Genomic DNA, 22,331 nt, shown 5'->3' on the forward strand with positions numbered 1-22,331 from the left:
GAATCGGTTTGTTATCGTTTGCGACCGGTGTGAAATATTAGTGCGTATTAATTATTTACTTTATGCACGGGATTCGATGCTTTTTTTTCGATGCTAAAATGCTAAATTCTACAAACCACTGGGCTGCTCCATTGACTTTTACATCCTTTAGTTTGGAATATGCTTTCTCCTTTTAATTTTCATTTTTAAATATTTTCTTCGTCTCCATCTTCATCCATTTCGTTGGTTAAAATATTTCGAGAAGCCTTCCTACCACGTATGGCTTAAAAAATAAAAGAATAAAGCATTTATTAGTGATGAGAAAGTACCGCTTTTGACCTGATCCGGTTCCTAAATGACATAAGTGTAAAAGTGAGGTAACGAATTTGCTTAGTTTACTTTATAAATTTAATTAAAGTTCTTAGGGAATCTAGTATATCATTGAACCAATCAAGGAGCGATTCTGAATTTCCTTTCACCGTTCTGATGAATGGCCATCAGATAATAAACAACACCTTTTTATCCAATTTAGAGATCAAAACATTTTTTTTATTATTTTAGAGATCAATTTCTTACATTTTAAAAGGGAATATCTCGTGTAATATATAGGATTGAATATTTTATACTACAAACAGAGAACAGATGCAATCAAAGAAAATCAAATAATGGATATACCAGTAGTCCTATGGTTTCATCCCTCACTGTAAGTGATATTCCATTGAAAAATATTGGTAATGTGCATGATTCATCCCCGAAGCTTCGATCAAAAAGGTAAAGAAGAACTTAATTTCACCCTTCGAAACCCAAACATCTTCATTTGCGACTTTCCGCTTCATCTCGCCGAGAATGAGCAATCCGGTGAGGTGTGAACTGTGCTTGCATCGGTGCTGCTGCCGTCGGTGTGTGCTAACCGTCGCATCATATCTTGAGCAATAATAATTGACAGCTCGGCACCCGCTTCAGCAACGTCGTGTTCGATCGCTGGCACACATTATACAATACGGTGTGTTTTAACATAAAGCTGATGGGCTGCAGTTGCGTCGAACGGAACTGCCGAGCATCCCTTCATCAATGTGCCCTTTTTGTGTGCTGCTGCTTTCCATGTCGATGCCTTTTTAATGAGCATTGAAAACAAGCAAAAAGTCGCAAACGGGTGCGAAGAAGCAAAAATTCACACACCACACGTTGCACAATGCGGTACTGATGGGTCGTAAGCGGCAGGCTCTTTGCTGCGGCGAGGAAGAAGATCCGTCGTGCGTGCGCTTGTGTGTGCGAGAGTGTGTCACCTTCACCGGTGAGTTTGGTCGGGCTGATGGATTACCGTTTTGCAACTGGCATGGGTTGTTGCATATGTTTGCTTTTCTCGCGATCGCGACTTAGCATGTGGCGGCCTATGTCCACTGAGCTCTACTTTCGATGATGGATGTCATCGAGACTCTCCAGTATGCAGTCAAGTCAAGTGGAGATCAAAGGAGATTTTTTTTTTTTTGGAAAGCTCTCTAATCTTCTAATAAAAGGGATAATATAATGTCCTATTGCACAACCGGTGCTCTATTTGTTACCGGTTCAATTGTATTAATCAGTTCAAAAGTCCCCAAAAAAGAATCAAGCATCTCTCAGCATATATCCCACAGGTCGTCGTCGTTTCGACTGTTTGTTGATTCAGTAAACGGGGCTGACCATCGTAATCGGTAAACGGTCACGTTCGGACCGTCCGACCGGTGTGTGTCATTTGCTAATGACATTAGCGAACCGCACGGCGAGAGCTGTCATTTTGGAAGGGCGCGAAACAAGTGAGTGAATGCGTATGTGTGTGAGTGGGCCATCATGACTAATGGTGGTAGTGGTAGTCCCCACACACACACACACACGGTGTGAGCCTACAGTGCGGTTCATCCGATTACATAAGCGAACCGAACCGTTTTGTTTGACTTTGAGGCCAACTTCGCCAGCCAAACACAGTTTTCCACAGTGGCACAGTTCTTCTTAATTTTGGTCTACGATCGTGCTTGCTCAACGGATGGAGGTTTCTTTTTTCGGGGCGGTTATTGCTGCAAGCTCTGACTCGAGCTTCCCTCGGCCGGTAAGGCCAAATTAATTTAGACGCTTCTCATCACCTCACCAAGCTCATCATCATCATCATCATCATTGGCGGACAGCGTCGATCGATCGATCAATAACTGCGGGGCTTGTTGTATGATCGACAAATTGGGAAATTGCGAGAGTGGTGGGCTTGCAAGTTTTCCTCCCAGCTTTTCTTCCAACCCGATTGGCATTGAGCAGCACTCGATTAACCTGATGATCGCGATCGGTGGTGAAGAAATTATTCACGCACGACTCCGCCGCACGGGGGTCGAATTAGGCGAATCAAACGTCGTGCAGATTGAGCGACGACACACAGACACTGTGTTTGCTTGGTGGAGAAGCGATCATTATTGGCGCAATCCTAGGAAAGCGATTTGAAATGGCCGTTGGGCAACGGTTTTTTTGCTGGTGGAAAGAAGTATTCTCCTCAATAGTTCGCCGTTTCCCCACGCAGAAGAAAAGAACGGAAAATTAGATTCCGATTCGAGGTTGATTTCGTTACTTGCCTGCTGGGGGGATGCGTTTGTGAAGTTGGTGCCCAAGAATTATGGCATTTGGAAATCATTGTTTCAATGATCGTACGTCTTCAAGATGTTCTTTCAACATTCTTTTCTAGCTCTTGGGAGCGATTTCTTTACGATCGAGAGAATATTTTTTATTTAACTTTCAAACAACAAAAGCCATCAGTTTTCTATCTTCCCGCAAACGTTCCAAAGCTTTGCGTGACCACCACCATCCGAGACGAAACCACTTGGGCCAGGTTGAAAATGTCATGCCGATAATAATGATTGTGCCGTGAAATGGAAGCGTGATGAGTAAAACGGCTACAGCCATGGGGTGTTGTCTACCACTTGGGTGTTAGACAGCAATAGGGGTTGGGTGAGAAACAACACAAACAAATGTAAAACAAAAAAACCCTCAAACAGCAAGAAGTAAAACCAAAACCAGAGAGAGAGAGAGAGAGAGAGAGAGGAGAGAGAGAAAGAAAAATATATTTACACAGACACGGTATTGATTTCAGCCACCTTGACCCAAATTTGGCCGCATGATGGCTCGCGTGTGGCTTTCATTAGGAGCGGCGTTCAGTGCTGGCGTGAATTTCTTGCTTTCGGTTGTGTTTTGGAGTTTTCGTAACATGGTTCGATTAGACCGAGCATGTTATAAGAGATGATTTAAGTGTTCTCTTCAAGGTTTTGAATGAATGAAGAAAATAGCCAAATTCTAGTCTTTTCGAGCTGAAAAAAGGTATACTATGTCACGTGTATTTCTAGCTCAACCTGTTGCATCGTTGGTCCTTCTCTCTTGACACCGTTTTTTGTTATTACGTCAGCAGCAATGCAAGTGCAGCACAAGTGCATCTGATGGCATTGAAAATGCCAAAGGCTTTCCTCCAGGAACTAGTCACTCCGGAATAAGGCCCAAGAAATGGGGAAGAAAAAAACATTAAAGGCTACCTCTATTTTATTTTCTATCGCACATATGCTGTCCCTATGCATAAGCCCCTTCTCTCTGTAGTGAAAAGAGCGCAAAAAAAAAACGCGTTCCACGATCTTGTCGAGCTTTCCACCCCTTAACCCACCGACGCGGGGAGGGAGTGTGTGCAGCCAGTGTGACTATGTCGCCAATGAGAATTGCGAAACATAATCTGTCATGTGGACGGGCGAGGAGAGCCGGACAGCGAGCGAGGGTGAGATGGTGGACAAGCGAAAAGGGGCAACTGGTCTGGGTACCACGATCCAAGCAAGATGCTGCAGAGACATGCGATTGCATGTGGTAGCAAAACTGGCAACTAAATAAATAACATGTGTTCAGCAGGCAAGCATTACGGGAGGGTCGAAAGAAGCGCAGACTCAGAAGGTGAAGATTGCTTATATGTCTCGCTTATCGAAAGTGATAAAGTTTTGTTTGGGAATGATATAAAAAAAAACTCTTAGGAATAAAGAAAAGAAGATTTTAGGAATTTATCTAACGATTTCGATCTAAACATTTAAAGAGATAAAAACTTTTCACGTTGGACTGTTGACAGTTATTTTTTATCTTTTGATTTTATTTTTTCTTTTAACTCTTTTATTGTATTGTATCACTTTTCGCTTATTTTTGCTTAGTTTTATTTTAGTTGTTGTTTGAATAACTTAGGAAATTAGACAAAGAATGTTTTAAAACTTTACTAATTATTCTTACGTATTTAATTCCTCTATTTTCCCTTTTTGTCTACTCTATTTTATTGTCTTGAATTTTGGTTGTTGCATTCTTCCTTCCTTCATTTATATTTTTTTGAAAGTAAAGTTTTACATATAACATTTCTTCTAACTTTTATACTGCACAAAGCAAATCATATTGTTTGAAGGAATCGAATTTTTTCAAATTAATTTTTATAACAATAACATATCATAAACGATTCTTGCGGTTTACAAGCTCTAGTGGTCTTAGAAAAATTAGGTAAAGATTTCATTAAAATTGCAGATAAAATTGTTCTAATTATTTACTGTCAAGCTGGCGTGTTGATAGTTAATATATGTTTATCTTATATTTTAATACAAAAATTATTCTTATATTAATTTTAAAAAAATTGAGTTAATTTTATTATTTTATTTTTGTACTGTTTTTGAAATCTTCTTCTTTTTTTTGTCTTATACTTCTTTATATACGATTCAATTTATTCTTTAATAATCAATCGTTTCCATATGCTCTCGATTCCCAATATTTTCTCTATCCCCACTAAAGTGGGTCGATAATCCTTAATATCGTTTGTTATGCAGCTACTCCTTTTTACACACACACAGAAGCCTCGCTTAAGCAGGCTGCTGTAATAAACGGGCTGCCAACATCGTTCGAAATAAATAACACCTAATTATATTTCCCATCCCTGGAGTCGAGTGTCGTGCGCGTCGTCTACAATACAGCATCCAACCGGCAGACGCGAACGAGGCGCGAGAAAATTCCCTCAAGACATCTCTTTGCTCCATTGCAACAACAACAACAACAAAAAAGCCACCCCTAACCAAGCCTAGACCGCCTTGACATTGGCCCAGATCCGCAACACGGTACACAGCAAGCCACGCAATTTCTCTTCTATTACTCCCGCGTTACTGGCACCGTAATAGTCCCAGTGCGCGCGACCGTCCCAGACTTTCCCGTTCCTCCGGCGGGTACGACGGTCCGCGTGCGGCGAAGGGAAAATCGTGACGCTAGGGAAGTACCCACTCCTACCTCCCTCCGGTTTGACATTGGACTCTTTTTTCTGTTTGCTCGTTGCTTCGCTACATGTGCTCGGAGCGAAATGCTGGAGCGGCGTGCTCGGGAGTGTATGGAGTAATAGAGTTAACTATTAATCATCGTTAGTTTTCCTTTTCGCCGGTTTCGCTTTTCGCTGCCCGCTGACGGTGGTGGGCCACGGAGAAGTTGGGCGAGGAACGGTCTTTCTCTCTCGATTGGCGTCTCTAACGCGCAACCTCCCCACGGGATGTGACTTGCTCTAGGCCACCACCAACCGCCCGCGAGAGGCGAGGATGGTAATGAAAGTGAAAATTCCTCCACTATTATGCAGTTGGTGTGGTCTGGGCCGGATTGCAAGTTATGCAGCTCTGTACCGTACGTACGGGTTGTGAGCGGGTCCAGCTGTTGCAGTATATGGCCGCGTGTGTAACCTTGTGATCTATTTTAGCGGTCGGATTATATCATCCGTTCGCTACTCTTTCTCATTGATATTATTTAGATTTTAAAAGAAAACCCTTCACAAACATTGTTTTATCTCCAGTAATTTATTCCATCAAGCTCGTTTCGAATGCATTATGCACGATTTATGCATTTCCATTAGCAGCAGCAGCAACAGCGACGTTGGATTAATTTTCTTGCGTGTGCAACATTTTATGTCTCTCAATTCCATAGCAAATGTTTATGCTTGTGTCCCCACTTTTTAACTGCGGGCGCCTTTTAATGAACTCGGACCCCCGTTCGTCCATTAGTGTTCGTCGTCTAAAACGTCTAAATGCAAAGCGGCGCATTTGAGATCCGGATGGGGGTTAACACGTCTCGCACACTAGCTGCAGTATTGCTTCCATTGCTGGGCACTGCAATTCCTTCGCTAGCTTCAATCAATTTGCTATCCACCCCGTTAGGACCATTGTTGGCAAGAAACCGTGGACACTTGCAGGGTTTCTCAGGTTCCGAGAGACTAAGCGATATAGGACCTAAGCGACTAATATAGGACAGTGGATATAGGACCTAGGACTAAGCGAGGTATAGGACAGTGTAAGATTTGTCACACCATTCTTACAACACTGTCCCCTTAATTTAAACAGTTTTTTAGTTTTTTTAAACAATTTTTATATTCGCCAGTTTGACAGCTATATCTGCACTATGCATCTGATCGATACACATTTCTGATGTATATCGGAGATATTCATCTCCAGTTTAGTGCGATTATTAAGACAGTTTTATCATCATCATGCCCATCAAATATAACAAAAATTTAAAAAGAGGCCGAACCACTTGAGGTTCGCTTCTTCTTCTTTCTTGGCCTAGCGACCTCTTTGATCTTATGGCTTACTAGACGTATTGAAAGCGCGTAGTTGAATAGTCAGTCCTCACTATGGGGGAACAGCCTAGATGGAATTTGAACCCAGGTCCTGCCGTTTGAAGATCAATGCAGCTGTCGCATCTGCCGCCGGGACGCCCTTTCCAGAGGTTGTGTAAGCCAAATCAGAATTAATAAGAAGAAGCAGTACAAGAAACAGGAAGAGAAAGAATTAGAAAAAACAGGAAGAAGAAGAAGAAGAAAAAACAGGAAGAAGAAGAAAAGGAAAAAACAGGAAGAAGAAGAAAAGGAAAAAACAGGAAGAAGAAGAAAAGGAAAAAACAGGAAAAAGAAGAAGAAAAAAAAGAAGATGATGATGATGATGATGATGATGATGATGATGATGATGATGATGATGATGATGATGATGATGATGATGATGATGATGATGATGATGATGATGATGATGATGATGACTAGCTCGATGATGATGATGATGATGATGATGATGATGATGATGATGATGATGATGATGATGACGATGATGATGATGATGATGATGATGATGATGATGATGATGATGATGATGATGATGATGATGATGATGATGATGATGATGATGATGATGATGATGATGACTAGCTCGATGATGATGATGATGATGATGATGATGATGAATAGGGTGATGATGATGAGGAATAGGATGATGATGATGAAGAATAGGATGATAATGATGAAGAAGAATAGGAAGTAGACAATACGATCAAATGCTCCGTAAAGATAGAACAGTCGAACTGCTCCACAATCTGACAAAAGTTCAATCAAAAGTCATAATTGTGTTACTCATGTGGACAGTGTTGCTAGAATGTTGTGATTTGTGATCTCGCACTCCACATTGGTTAAAACCCGTTGACGCTTTTTCAAGACCTGCTAACCACTGTACTTTTTGTCCCGTCTCGCCAACACCAGACGAGTGGCTCACTGGTTCTTTAACAAACGGTCACGTATGTTTGTGTGCAATTTATTTTAGTGTCGTTGCAACAAGAGATCTCACCCCCGCTCTCGCTTTCTTGTGGACGGGCGAACACTCCAACGCTGGACGGACACTTTTGCTCCGCGAACCATTTTCGCTTTCCTTGTGGTTGAGATGGCAATTTTTAAGGACCATACGCTATGGGCTAATTCAATTACGCGGTTACACCACCATACACACGGGCTGAGGTTTTAATACTCGAGCCCCAAGGGGAACCGTGGGGGCTTACGGTTGTTAAGATTTAAAGAAGGCATAAGGGAGGGACCCGTTGGGAACCGACCCAACCCGGCCCGAAAACAATTGCCAAGAGTGTTGTTGTGCGGTTCGCCCTCACGATTGGTCATTGTTTACTGGGCCGACTGGGTCATATTTAATTCAAGCGTTGTGGCTGCTGCTTTTTTTTTGCGCTGGCTCTTACTCTCCGAGGGGTGTGGGTCATTTTGTGCTCGCTGGGCTCATAAACAATAACTGTCCACCGGGGAGCTAAAGCAGGCGCGGACTCGAACATGCGTCGTGTGACGAAAAATTGCATTCTCCCCTCCGAATGGATAGCGAATGAATTACCGCGGCTTGCAAAATCTAGCAAATCGTAAGCAAAAAAAAGTTAGCTATTCTTTCGTGCTCGGTTAGCTACACTTTTGATGTCTCTTTTTTTTCGTAAATTTATTTCCCATTGCGAGCTTCATTTTTTTCCCAATTGCATAAGAACTGCATGCAGGCAAAGATAATGGTTGCAATTTGGTGGTGCACTTTTTGAAGGCCTCAACCGGAAACCTGCCCTCTTCGATTGCGTGTATCTGTCTGCCGGGAATGATGACGGCTTTCTCATTTTACCATCATTTCCTGTTGTGCACTCGGGAGAATGTGTATGTCTGGATGCAGCAGCAGCACAAAAAAAAACAACAAAAATTGGGGAAGCAAAATTAGCACGCGCTGAACCGAAACATAAAACAAACCGGTGGAGAGAAGAAAAAAAACACACACAGAACCCCAAAGCGTAAAAGATCTCTTTAGCATTATTCGAGGGGGGGCATATTATGCTTGAAGCACGCCATCACCGGGGCGACATTCGCACATAATGGTGTGTGTCTTCTTTTTCCCGGTGCATTTTTTTTTTTTTTTTTGGGGAGAATGAGTTAAAGCCGCTTCGCATTAATTTTTGTTTTTCGATGTGTTGCATGTGCAACAAGTACGGCACTGCGACACGGCAGTGCATCCGCCGTTCCAGGCTGGTTAACACCCACCACGCGATTGGTTCTTGCTGGGAGGGATGTACGCGGCACACACACACGCCTAAGCTCATCCATCCCTGACACATCCCGGATGGAAGTGTGGCTGTTTTCGGGTGAAATATTTTTGCAGCATAAAATTTAATGATTTCAAGACCCGTTACATGCTGCACCGATGCGGTTGGCGGCACAACTGGGCCACAGTGCGAAGAAGTGCAGACACGTGCAGGATACTTTTTGCAACAAAAACAACCAGAACACGAAGGGGATGTAGGCGAATTTTGAAAATCGAGCAATCTTTCAGTGTGAACAATGTGGTTTGGACTGTGGCAAATAATTATAAGGTTGGTTCGGAAAACTATGGAAACTGTGTCACATGTCACAAGAGAACTGTCTATCACATGCTCAAAGTGCTTGTGTTATTTTCGGGAGAGATATCAGAAGAGGTAATTCAGATTAATATTTAAAAAAAGTTTGAAAAAATCTTAAAATAATTCTAAACATCGTTCTAGATGAGGGTACGAATAGCATTCATTTTACTAATGGCCTTAATGTTCACCTGAGTTTTTGGTAAATTTTTAAGCTTTGTTTCTACTACTCATAGCGTTTCTTTGCCAGAAGTCATTGTTTTTTACAGTAAACGTTCGACACCTTTTTTTAAATTAAAATGTTTTTGATGCGGAAATTTTAACAATTGAAGTACAAATGTTGACAGCTCGTTTAAATAGGCCCTTTTTGATTAGTTTTATTTTTGTTTTGCATTACTTAGTTTAAGTTCTACTTATTTTCTACTCTTTCTCTGCTTCTTCTTGTTTCTTCTTCTTCTTCTTCTTTTCTTCCTTTTCTTGGTTTATTTGATCTATGTGTAACAACCCAAGAGAGTTTAGCTTTAGCACTCATTTTCCGATTAGATTCCGATTTGCTTTCAAGTTGTGTTATTTATAAACAATTTGTCAATTAATTGTCGAAATTGAAAGCTAAAATTACTCTCCTAATCCCTAATTGCCGCTTATATGGGGGAAAATATGGGTCACACTGGAGGATTATTTAAGAAAGAAAAGAAACCGATCAAACCTGTTCCTATCAGCCGGCCCCGAACGGTAACCAAACTCCTTACTTTCGCTCTCGTTTGACCCGAAACCCGCTTCGCACAGCCCGGTGTACCGGTGCCCCCCCCCCCCCCCCCCCCCCCTCCCGGTTAAGAATTTAGGCAACACCGTCTGCTTTCTTTCGGTCGATTAAATGAATAACAAAGTGGTATACCGTACATGCCGGGAAAAAACAGGTACCAAACCAAACGAAGAAAATAAATACGCTGACATAGTCACCTTTTTCTCCACCGCGGCACCGTCTTCCGTGTTTCCGACTCTAACTGTCTTTTAACCTTTCCTGATAAAACTAAAATAAATAGCAATTCAGGTGACGCACATGTAACGATTCAGCAAGAAAAAAAAACAGCCCTATAACGGTTTCAATTTTGGAATTTGGAAAAAAAACCTACATTGTACCGGAGGCACGGCAGCGGCACTGATGTTATTAAAACACACGTCAAACATGTTGGCGAAAAGGCTTCGGCGGGGTAACGGTTAAAACGTGAAACGTAAATACGTTACTGTTTACGCTAAACGACAAACAGAACGGCTGCGCCCGGAAGCAAACTTTTGCGGAAAGAGCAAAAGCAAACGCTGCTGGAAGAGCAGCATACACCGGTGGAAAGTGTTACCATAAGTAGCAGCGCGTTTAAATGATGTCTAATTGGCAGTTGGCAGTCGAAATTAATTTCACCAGGATGATGCGTCCGAACAAGAAAAAGTGCAAAAACACACGCACGGCAAACAGATCACCAGAATGCGATCGGAAACGATGGAAGGAAGTTGATTAATGGATCAGGAAAGCGCCGATCTCGCACAGCCTGGCACTGCCCTGCTGCGTGTGTAAATTGTTTTTTTTATTCGTTCACTTGTCTTTTCGATTTTGAGGAGTGTCCTACTTTTTTCCCGTCTTCCCAGGTTTTTTTTTCTTCTTCACAACACAAAAAGCGTTCCAGGGTGTCATTAAATAGGCACCTCGCGATCGCGTTAATCGCGAACGATAGTGGCGTGTTGCGAAACGGCTGCTCCCGGACTATTATTAAGGTGCGCGCGTATGTCACCTGCCAGTCGCAGGTCTCGTTGCGTAATCGAACGATCGAGCAGGACAACGAATTTTTCATAAAATAGTTACCGGAGTTTTGAAGTTGCTTTATCGATTATAATACCCCAAGTCTGAAGCGAGTTCAGAGGATTCTCAACTCATAGATAAGATCTTGCTCTAACGCCTAACGGTCACTGGCGTCCGATTGGCGGCTGTCCCGTTTTTGATGGCCAAAACTGCATCGCGCTCGATCGTGAGAACGGTAAAATCCTGATAGTCCATGATCACGAAGAAAAAGGAGCCCTAAGAAGGGATGCGAATTTAATAATAAGCCCTTTCGCGGGAGGATGGCCGTTATAAAATGGAAGCGAAGTTTATAGCACAAAATCCGTCACTGTGAAGGGACTATGTGACCCTAAGGTGTCCAGGCGTCTGAACCTCGCTGCAACAGCAGAGTACATTCCGGGAAGGTAACGGGTTTTGCGCTGGGTGATGCATCCTTAAAGTTTACGATTTCTGGAACAGCATATCCGCGTATGGGATCCATTTGTTTCGAAATCAAACAGACCAACCATCACACACAGTTAGAATGACGGTAGCAAAAGGAATCGCCCCAAAAAAAGGGGACACTTCCAAGAATAAAAGCCAAAAAAATAAAAAGGGCAAAAAGATCATCTTTCAGGCGTGTTCAAAGGGGATGCCGTTAGGAATATTCGGGGGCTCTCTCTCTCTCTCTCTCTCTCTCTCTCTCTCTCTCTCTCGCTCTCGCTCTCTCTCCTATTCATCCTTTGGATGACCTACTTTAACTTTAACTCAACCCGCATTTCATACATTCTCGACACTCGAACCACGTACAGTCCAAATAGCTCCAAACCTTCTTTGTGTAACGCATCTAATAACGCTTCTCACCTCGCCCATTGCAGCGGTACGAGCCGACAGGATGCGCGGTGGACGAAACAAATTCGGACCCATGTACAAACGGGATCGGGCGCGAAAGCTGCAGATCATGCGCCAGCGGCAGCTCGCCCTCCAAGCGCTGCGGGGCTCGATCGGTGGCGGTGTCGGCATCGGGACGCTCGGTTCGGACGGCGTGTCGCCACAGCTGCAGGGCCTAGACTATCACCAACCGTACTCGAGCATGCACATCAAACAGGAAATTCAGATACCACAGGTATGGCGTACGCTTGAAATCGCACATTAAGGACAATTCTTACTAATTCTATCTCTCTCTCTCTCTCTCTTCCATCTGCTAACAGGTCTCATCCCTAACGTCATCGCCGGATAGTTCACCGAGCCCGATCGCGATCGCCCTCGGACAGGTTAACCCACAGACGACGATATCGCTCAGTAGCAGCGGTGTCGGTGGCAACGGTGGTGGTGGTGGCGGCGGCGGCGGAGGTGGCGGCGGCGGTGGCGGTGGTGGTGGCGGCGGTAGTAATGGGTCCGGTGCCGGCACCGGCAGCTCCAACTCTAGCGCGACCAGCATCCAGAATCCGCTGTCCGACTCGAAGCTGTGGATGAGCGCCAACTCGACGACCGCCTCGCCCCACTCGCTCAGCCCGAAGGCGTTCAGCTTCGACTCGAATCCCACCAGCACGGCCGACTCCGGCAATCCGGCCGACACCCTAAGGCTAGTGTCATTTTGCTTCCCCTCACTTAAGGTTAAGGCTGAGCGCGACCTTTCGGCCAGACACAACTGTCCACTGTTTTAGTACCTACTTCGGGAGAAAGTGGAACAGGAGAAGACAAAATTGCACTAATTTGTCATCCTGACATTTGACATAATTGTTCAACTCTGCTTTATTGAACAGTCAGTTGTTCTTATTAATTCTTATTGGTTCAATTTTTTCAAGAGTTTTCTTTTGTCTTATTTTAGTTATGAGGTTTTTCTTAAATTTATTATTATTTTTCAATATCTATTATCAACTTCCTTATTTGTAATTAATTGCTTAAATTTACACATTTGTCTAAATTTTATATGAAATATTTGAATTTGAATATTTTTTCTTTATGATTTTTTTATTATAGTATTTATTATTATTACATGACATTTAGTGTCAAACAGCCTTAATTAATAGTTTTTTCTCTCTCTCCTTCTCTCTCTTTTCATGTTTCTTTCCCCCCTCGTTTTTCTTCATCCTTTCATCCCGCTCCTTTGCTTCCCTCTACAATCTGGCATTAACCAACCGACACTCACATTCACCATTTCTTAACGCCAATTCACCATTTCTTTCGCCAAAACATTTCCCGTACTTCTTCTTCTGTCTGGCTGGCTGGCTGTTCCAAACAACAAACCACACAAACACCAAAATTACGCGTTCCGGTCCCCCTCTGAAATTTCGCCATCTCCAGGGTATCGCCGATGATCCGCGAGTTCGTCCAGTCGATCGACGATCGCGAATGGCAGACGTCACTGTTTTCGCTGCTCCAGAGCCAGTCCTACAATCAGTGCGAGGTCGACCTGTTCGAGCTTATGTGTAAGGTGTTGGACCAAAATCTGTTCTCCCAGGTCGATTGGGCGCGGAATACGATATTCTTCAAGGATTTGAAGGTAAGTGGTGAATAACAAGATTTTAAAATTTTGAAAGGAAATCAACTGTGATCTTTTTAGATCCGATTTGCACACACATATAACTATAATTTCACAAATCTTACTTTGTTGAGGGCGACCCTAGAGCATGAGGGCTGCAAAAAGTATTAAAAAAAACACACACAAATTCAAGCCCCACCCTCCCCAAGCGACAAGCTCACTCTCAATTTCAACCGCGCCTGACCTACTTGTGAAGCTGAGCCGAACATGTGTGCATTAAAAATGAATGAATAAAAACAAGGGGCACCACCAGAAAACAGTGGCACCCTCCCGCGATCCAATGTTTGTTCTTTAGCTGTTTGCCTGCCCGTCCATCCAAACCGAACCAACCCTCTCGCGGTCATGTTTTATGCTCTTTCTATATGTGTGCGAAACACACACACACACACGCACTCTTGTACAAGATCCGGGAGGGAGGTGCACCGCTAATGCACCACAAACCATTACAAGGGACGGACGGATCGTAGTGTCTATGTTCGCCCCGATGGTGGACACAATGTTGTTCGCCACTTATGAGCTTTTGCGTTGTAAATTTTGCCGCGGTTCGGGTTGGGTTTTCCTAAGAGCAACCGCTGCGGTGTGTGAAAAGTGCGAAGCACTGGGTGGGTTGCAGAAACCACAGCCAATAGGCTACAAGTTTACCAGCCAGGAAAGTCGATTCGTGGGAGCGTCGATTAAGAGACATCAGCAAGCAAAAGATCGGATCTAAGCCCCTTCCTAACCTGTTTCAGGGGTTTAGTTGGTATGTAAAAATGTGTCCGAAACAAGTGGCTCAGTACATTGCGAGGTACATTTATTTGGGAAGCCAGAATGTGGATCAGGTTCCGCTTTTTGTGAGGACCTGGATGGGCTATTTGGGTCACTGTTAGATGTCTCTCTCAAAGAGTTCTACCGTTGTCATCGTAATTTTTTCTACCGGAGCTCGCCATGGGAGGGCCTCTAATCAGGTCTTGATTTAAGCTCCGTTTCCATGGCATTCTGAAGACATGTGGTTCTGCATCCCATTCGTAATGAATAAAAGGATAAGCGAATCCTGGCACATGGTCGACTTCAAGCTCCTGCTAGCAATAGAGTTAATACGTTAATACGACGATGTTCTTAGTAGCTGTTGTTGAGTTTGACATCTAGATGGCGCTTTTGCTCAGAATTCCTATATGCTGAGTACATTTAATATATCCCCAAGTTGAGATCGAATTTTTTATTTGAATCCTGTTTATTACAATGAACAAAAGCTGCTTAAGTTAAGGGAAGTCCAAAAAATACGGATTGAGCAAATTTGAAAGCTCAACATCCAATGTACATAACTTCTAGCGTGTTGCCTAGGCCTTAAATTCGCTCTAGAATTATTTGCAAAACTACATACAATTTCTGCAGTATGCTATTTTCAAACGATCTAAACCAAACTTCTTGCCAAATAGTTATTTTAATGTACCAAGAATGTGAGGTCAGATAGATCAGACCCCGAAAAAACCAACAGTAACACAACACTTTTTGCAAACCGTTTAGCGCAACATCGATACATCGTTAAGCTGCCAGCAGCGAACTTCATTAGCCTCACCCGAATGCTTCCAAATTCCATTCCGGTCTCGGAATAGCTCGGAGGAAAACTGTGCACCCGAGCGTTGGTGGGAAACTCGAACGCATTGTAGCAACCGATTTCGCGCTGCCTCTTTGCCTTTTTACCACATGAGGTGATCGCAACCGGCACAACAAGCTAGAAATGCGTTCAAGTGCAATATCAAGCTTCTAGTTGGTTTTATTTGTAAGACCAGGTACACCGTCAGGTATCGCTCTCATTCTCTCTCTCGGCTGCGCTCAACCAGGTGGCGTGCCGTTTCGCGTTTCTAATGTGTTAAGGTGGCGACCCTATGAGAAGCATTCAGCAAAAAAAAGGGTGGGTTAAGAAGAGGTATATTAAGTCGGTGCATAACTCTCCTACACACACACAGGCTGCAACACAACAACAACAACAAAGGCAAGCAAAAGTGGCAACAAAATCAAAGCAAGAACCAACCACTTCCTTAGCGACCCTTAGCTGCCCTCCCCTTCCTTCCCCGGTTGCATCTATGTAGTAGGTGCCTTCCGCAACAATCTAATAGGCTTCGGTGTTTAGAGGTTTAGACCACCATCACTACCACCACTACTACTGTTGCAGCTCGGTCGGCATAAATCGTTGCTTCCTTCACCAACCGCTCACCCTACCGCTGGCTTTATCATAGGCATGTGGCATTGCGAGTGTGACTCCAGGTCCAGGACGGGGATGCGGGGAGTGGGGCCGTGAAGAAGCAGGGAGGGGCAAAATGCATTTCTTGTACCGTGCTTGCACCATCGCGTAAATTTACTCGCGTGCCTACGGAATTACATGATTCGTACGGCTGCCCCCGGCTGCAGGTTCCATTACAACCTAGCGAATTGGCCGGAACATCGGAAGTGGAGTTAAAAGTATAACAACAAAAATCGCACTACCAGTACGCCGAGGGTTGAAGAAGTGAAGGATGGGATCAAGAGGAGGGCCGAATAGTTAAATCCTCCAACACCGCACTAGCGAATGCTCTCGCGTGTGGGTGCGTTAGTTGGGAATGTTGTGTGTGAGTATGGGACGAGGTACGTGGACGTTGCGTTCTACATTATGTAATTGAATCGATTGAAGGTATTTAACCTAATTTCTGGACGCATGCTTCGCATGCTCATGCTACTACGAACGTCTCTGTGTGTGAGTGAGTGTATGTGCTCTGTGTCCTTGTTTCCGGCTATCCGGAACAAGACGATTAGGTAGGCAATTACTTCTAACAAAAAAGGGAGGCAAAACAACCAAAGCGGCTCGCTCCTTCCTGTTGAGCGTTACCGGACAGAATGGTCATTTGAACTTAACCTCATTTTGGTAAATGATTTGCATGTTTGAGGAGTTCTTTGGTTTTTGTTGACGAATTGTTTTTTTTTTTTTTCAAATGGTCTTAGCACTAGTGATTATGTTTGTTTCGTTCTCTTCTATTTTCCTTTTCTTTAAGAGACTCCATTAGTTTCATTTGCTTAATTACAGGGTTTTTCAGTTGATAAGACAATAGTATCCATTTTTATGGCAGGTTTGTTAGGTGAAATGGCAAACAAAGCTAGTTGATATGGAAACGACTTCAGATGACAGGGGAAACAAATACCTTTAATTGTGATGTCCTCAGATGCTATTGCCTTATCAACTGGAAAACCCTGTGTTTTTCAACAATTTTTATTTTTTCCTTGAAGTCATCTTATTGCTTTGGTTTCTTTGGTTTTTGGATTTGTAATTTTTCTTTACATTTACTACATATTTATGTTTCTTTTTTTCTAAAAATCTATTTTTCTTTCTATTTAATGTTTGATACTTTTCGAAGAAATTTTCAAAAATTTCCATTATAAACCTCATTATAAATTCAGTTATGTTTCAATTCGTTACCGAACCTCTCTTCGACATCATGTGTCTCGTTTACGATCGTGGATTGTCCGCTCGAACGTTTAGCTCTCTAAGTACACAATCATAAAGTTCTCTATAGTACATCAAGACTTTAATTTTTTATTCAACGTTTTGAATAGTATTTATGCAAATTTGGGTGACTTTAAGCCTTCCCGTAGATATCAGTATCCTTTATCGATTTTGTTTCCTAAACAAATTTTGCATGGGAAACATTTAAATCTTGAATCCTGGTCACGGCACCAAAATATAGTGTCAGCGACAGAAATTAGGCAATTCAGCATTAAAGCCAGCCATTAAGTGTGGATCTTTTTATCGTTAAAAGCATAGCTTTCAACATACAACACTATCATACATCATCCAGACCCTAATCGATCGATCGTCCGGTGATCGTCGACATTGCGGTGCGAGGCTGTCTCCAGCGACAGGTCCCATCCATTTGCCCTCGATGCGCGGGGGCCTCAATATATTCCCGATTAATAATTCATCGAGCGTTCGGTTCAGTCGCGAGCCACTACCAAGGGCCTCCCCCGCCCAACCCGCGCGTCTATTTTATATACTAACTTATTTAATTTCATTTTCATTTCTTTATCATCTGGCGCACAATCAAAATAAATTCATCGCACGCACACACGTACACTAGATGAACACACACCGTCTGGACTTTCGCAGCCCGAGCAGATGCGTAAAGCACACGCAGCGCTGGCGCTGAATCTTGTTGCGCTGTTGCGTCTTGTAGATGCCGCTTTCCTCGCTCGTTTTCATTTTCGTTGGCCGACCCACCGTGTGCAACGGACACAAATATCCGTGTCAAGGTTACGGTGGGTTTCACCACCACCCAACCACATGCTCGCAGCAGGGTTTTTGTGTTGTTGCTTTAGCTCTCTCTCTCTCTTCTTAGTAGTAATATATTTATTTATTTTTTTGCTGCTGTTGGTAACTTCTTCTCTTGAGACGTTGCGTTATGTGAAAAATGGTGGTGGCGCAAACGCACGTAAAGGAAGCGCATCATCGCCTGCCTGACCTGCCTGCCTGCTTCTTCGCGGTCGGTTGCGAACGTGTTGCAATCGGCGGCACGCTGACGGTGCTAAGCGATCAGACAAAGTCGAACTAATTTTAAAACCCCTTCTCCGCGGGCAGCGTTGTGCCTGGGGGCGTAAAAATTTAAATAAAACAAACAAACACACACACACGCACCGATCGTGCGCGAAAGAATTTAGCAAAGACGCACAACAAAGAAAAAGCAAGATCTGAACAAAATTTTGGAAAGATGCCTAATAAATGCCAAAACATGATGGCATCGCCACCCAGATTTGTATGCATCGGTTGGTGGCAGTAACGCAACTTTCCAGCGAGAAGATGCGAAACCATAAATCAAAACCATTCGTACCATTCGGTGGGGTGATTTATGCACTCAAGCACAGCACTCCCACAGGCGCGGATGTGAAAATAATATGGCTCGGTGAGCTCTCAGTTGCCTCAAAAAAAAACCGCACAACGCTGCTGTTGAACATAGTCGCCGCGTTTCGCAATTCTTTAATTTGTGTCTTTAGGTTCCGAAAAAACAGGACCATTTATGGACATTCAGAAAAAAAATGCTGCTTTGCGATACTCTTTACTGGAACCCCCTTCAGTGTAGGTCTAAAATTAGACCAATCCCAATCGAGGATTCTTCCTTATTAAGGGATAACCGATCGACAGCGATTAGTTCGATCGACTCGTACAAATTCCACAACCAACACTCTGATCAGCGTTTATCGACCGCCATCGAGCCAACCTAGAGCAACGTTCGACAGCATAATTACAGGCACATTACGGTACAATCTTCACGACAGCCGAAGGCCATCCGGTCGCCCTTATGGGAAGGACCTCCACCATCCGCGCGACGTAATGACATTGTCCCGTTTTCGCCAGCCGAAATGGGAAGTCTACAAGCCATCGCTAGCTAGACCCACTCCCTGAGGTTGATGAGAGGGTTGAAAGCAACACGGGACGAAGGGACGGCCATTTGTTTACTAACACCGCTCTAGACGGAGCTGGTGGTAAATGTCTCACGTTCACGGATCCGGTACGAACCAGTTGTGAGCGACGGTTGTTGTTGTTGTTCTCACCGCGGTCTGCGATTGCTTCCGTCTGTCTCGATCGACAGGAGATCGAGCGCTGGGTGTAGCGACCGTACGTTGTCGATGATTCATGTTCTGAGACAGGGAACGGTTTTGGGTCGGAGTTTCCCCGAAAATGGTCTGTCTGCCGGTAGCACCCGGGGCATGTAAACAGGATGTTACAAAAGCGTGACTTAGTGTGTGACGTTTTTGGGTTTGTTTTTGTTTTCGATATTTTTTTTTTTGCAAAACAAACAAAGAATCTAGAAAGATCAAGAAATAGGGAAAACAAAGTTTAAGCGAACTGAGGTTTGATAAAAATTGTTGTATGTCTAGCTGAAACATCACAAGTTTTTAATGCTAGCTTGATAAACTCTGAACCCCAAAAGCAGAGGAAATAATAACTGTTAAACTATGGAGAATATTAAAGCAAAAAGATAAGGGTTAAAACAGATCGTTTCCGTTTAATATTTTTAATTACAAAAATATATATATTTTAGCTTAGCTTACTTTACCTTTTTTTCAATCTTTCTTTTATTAACCATTTTAACTTTTTCGAATTTAAAATAGTACTAGTTTATTTATTTATCTTACTGCTTTATTCCTAGCGTCATTTGAATTTGAATGTTTGTGTTATTTTTAAACTTAAATAATTCATTTTTATTGATATTTACAAGATGCTAATTTTTTTTCCTCTGCTATGACACAACAGCCTCAAAAGGCGTTAAACTGCCATTTTAGGCATTCGTTGATGCAATTTTTAAATATAATGTAAATAGCATTTATCTTATGTCCCTTTGCTATTTTCTTTTGCATAATCTTTTGTTATTTGCTCATGTTAATTGTTCTTATTTTAATTTTTCTTTATCATTTGTTTGACTTTGTAATTGATTTTTTTGTTCAATTGAATGAATCAATCAGTTATTTTTTTTTTTCTTTACTTCTAAAATAATCGTTAATTTGTCTATTGTTTTAATTTCTTTCTATTTGTTTTTCGTTTTATATTTAAAGGTTTTATGTTTTTTTATGTTTTCCTATCTATTTTCATCATTCTTACTTACAAGATTCAAACTTCTACATTTGTGATTTTAAATCAAAATCAAGATGAACGGATTTTATAATTCTTTCACTGATTTAGAATTGCTAGCTTAAAAAATCAGGTTAAACCCAAAAGAAGGCCAATAAGGACCCCGCAGCCTGCGAAACCGAAACTAGAACACACTACTTATTGTAAAGGGAACTCCTTAAGTAAACCGACTGTTCCTACTGATTACCCTCGTTCCTGCAAGAACCTACATTGCGTAACGAAGTAGCGGCAGTGCGTTCTACTTTCCCATTTCCTCAGCGTCTTGCTACCAATTCGTTGTTTTGGTGTTGCTGTTACTGTTGCCATTTTATTCTTCTCACTGCACGATATACCACAGGGCAGATTTGTTTTGCCTGCTGGTGGCCCCATTTTCAACATGGAGCCCGTGTCTGGGTTGGTATGGATCCTTCCATTCCATTCCATTTTTTTTCCTATATTCAAGGGGGTTCCTTTGGCTTCCCTGGTGGTAAAGAAGTAGCACAGAGTTGCATACCAGCAGAACTAGAAGCGTGAGAGAGTGTTCCTCTATTTTGTGTGTTTCCTTAGCGCTTAGCGAGCGCTTATTCATACCTTTCACTACGAGATGATGTACCGTTCCCTTGTTTAGGATATTATGTTACAACAAAAATGGGAGCATAAAAAAATAATAAGCAGCATGCTAATAGCCACACTTCCATCATTACGCTCTACACATCATCTCAAGCCCGCTTGCAAAAATGGAATCCATAAGGTGTGAAATAAGAAGGTACAGAATTTGAAGAAAAAAAAACAACCCTTAAGGCAACGAGATAAAAAGAGACGGTGTTGAATGGGAAGGACATGCTCGAGACTCATTGCTTCTTACTGGACTTCCTCTCCGTAATGCTTTCACTTTTTTGCTACACCCTGACGTAGCGCACAAGAGCAAAGCGACTGCATAAAGCCGTGCAGTGGAAAGTGGTTCTATGCAGAGGACGTTCTATATATGCTGCCTGCTCCTTTTGTAAACTCGGGCAGGTTCGAAGCGTTAGCGGCACACATATCACTTTCATCGAAGCTAATGTACAGCAGCAAAGCCGCGTACAGTGTTGTCAGGAGCGGCTGAAAATAAATTTTCTTTTTCTTCCTACCTACTATCTAAACTGGGTCATTGGGTCAAACGGGGACGCGGATGGGATGGCTGTATGGCTGCGGGGCATGGTAATTGAAAGGATGTATGAAGTAAAAAGCGGCTTGTGCAACTCGGCAACTGTGTTTCCCCGTGGCGGGACGGGATTAGTAGTTCGAAGGATTGTGGATACCCCGGCAATGGATTTAATCTGCTCCATTTCAATCTTGCTGAGTGTACGGATTCGTCGAGTGTCCTGGTGATGCTTTTAATGTGCCGAGAAGATGCCCGGACACTAGGCTAGGAAGAAATCGGGGCGTTGGGGATTCCATTCTAAAGGGCCGTTTGTTCTAAGCAATCTGTAGTTTATTATGAATATTTATGCTTTCACTGTGAACGTCAAGATATTCCAAAATACACTAGACATTGGGCTTGGTAGAAGCTATGTTTATGCTACTATATTTGGAAAGTGCTAGGTATTAAAGAACTGAAATTATTAAATCCAATAAGCAGATATCCCTGAAGGCAACTAAAGTCACAAGACTTAAAAAATTTAATCGAATAGATGAAGTTGTGTAACCTTATGATTTTCCCAGTCAACCGAAATGAAAATGACAGTCGACCGAGTAAAACCACTAAAGAATTACAATCAACCAACATCTACAGTGGAGCGACATGAAACAGCAAACTCCATTTAATGAGTAATTGACGGTGACGTGGAACTGAATTAACCGCGAGGTGCAAAACAGAACCCCTCGCTGTTGATGAGCAGTTGAAATTGACTTAGACTTCAAGCGGTGACTTCGAGTTGCAAGACAAGGCTTGAGGCGTGAGTGGGGTGAAGTTTCACAAAGATTGGTGAAAATCTGGGCCATGGTCAAGTGATTGTTGTGAACACCGCTTGAACCTAGCGTTGATGCCAGTGAACACTAGTTTCGATTTGGGGTAGACACACTTTTGGGGTTTTCGTAGAGTTTCATTTTTCAACAACTTCCACTTCTTTATCAAGGACATCCCGACCACCGCAGAAACTGAAACTAACCTC

The 22,331-nt window shown here is 42.8% G+C and overlaps 1 protein-coding gene across 8 annotated transcripts in view; it reads left to right on the forward strand.

The window, feature by feature from the left end:
* Positions 1-22,331, forward strand: part of LOC118512760 (nuclear hormone receptor FTZ-F1-like) — a 124,570-nt gene that overhangs the window by 94,572 nt on the left and 7,667 nt on the right. For all 8 annotated transcript variants that reach the window (XM_036057652.1, XM_036057653.1, XM_036057654.1 and 5 more), the window contains 3 exons: positions 11,899-12,146; positions 12,232-12,605; positions 13,328-13,526. In XM_036057652.1, the coding sequence (XP_035913545.1) occupies positions 11,899-12,146; positions 12,232-12,605; positions 13,328-13,526 (821 nt within the window). The remainder of the gene's footprint in view (positions 1-11,898; positions 12,147-12,231; positions 12,606-13,327; positions 13,527-22,331) is intronic.

Source organism: Anopheles stephensi, chromosome 3 (assembly GCF_013141755.1).
Source record: "Anopheles stephensi strain Indian chromosome 3, UCI_ANSTEP_V1.0, whole genome shotgun sequence".
Taxonomy (NCBI): Eukaryota; Metazoa; Arthropoda; class Insecta; order Diptera; family Culicidae; genus Anopheles; species Anopheles stephensi.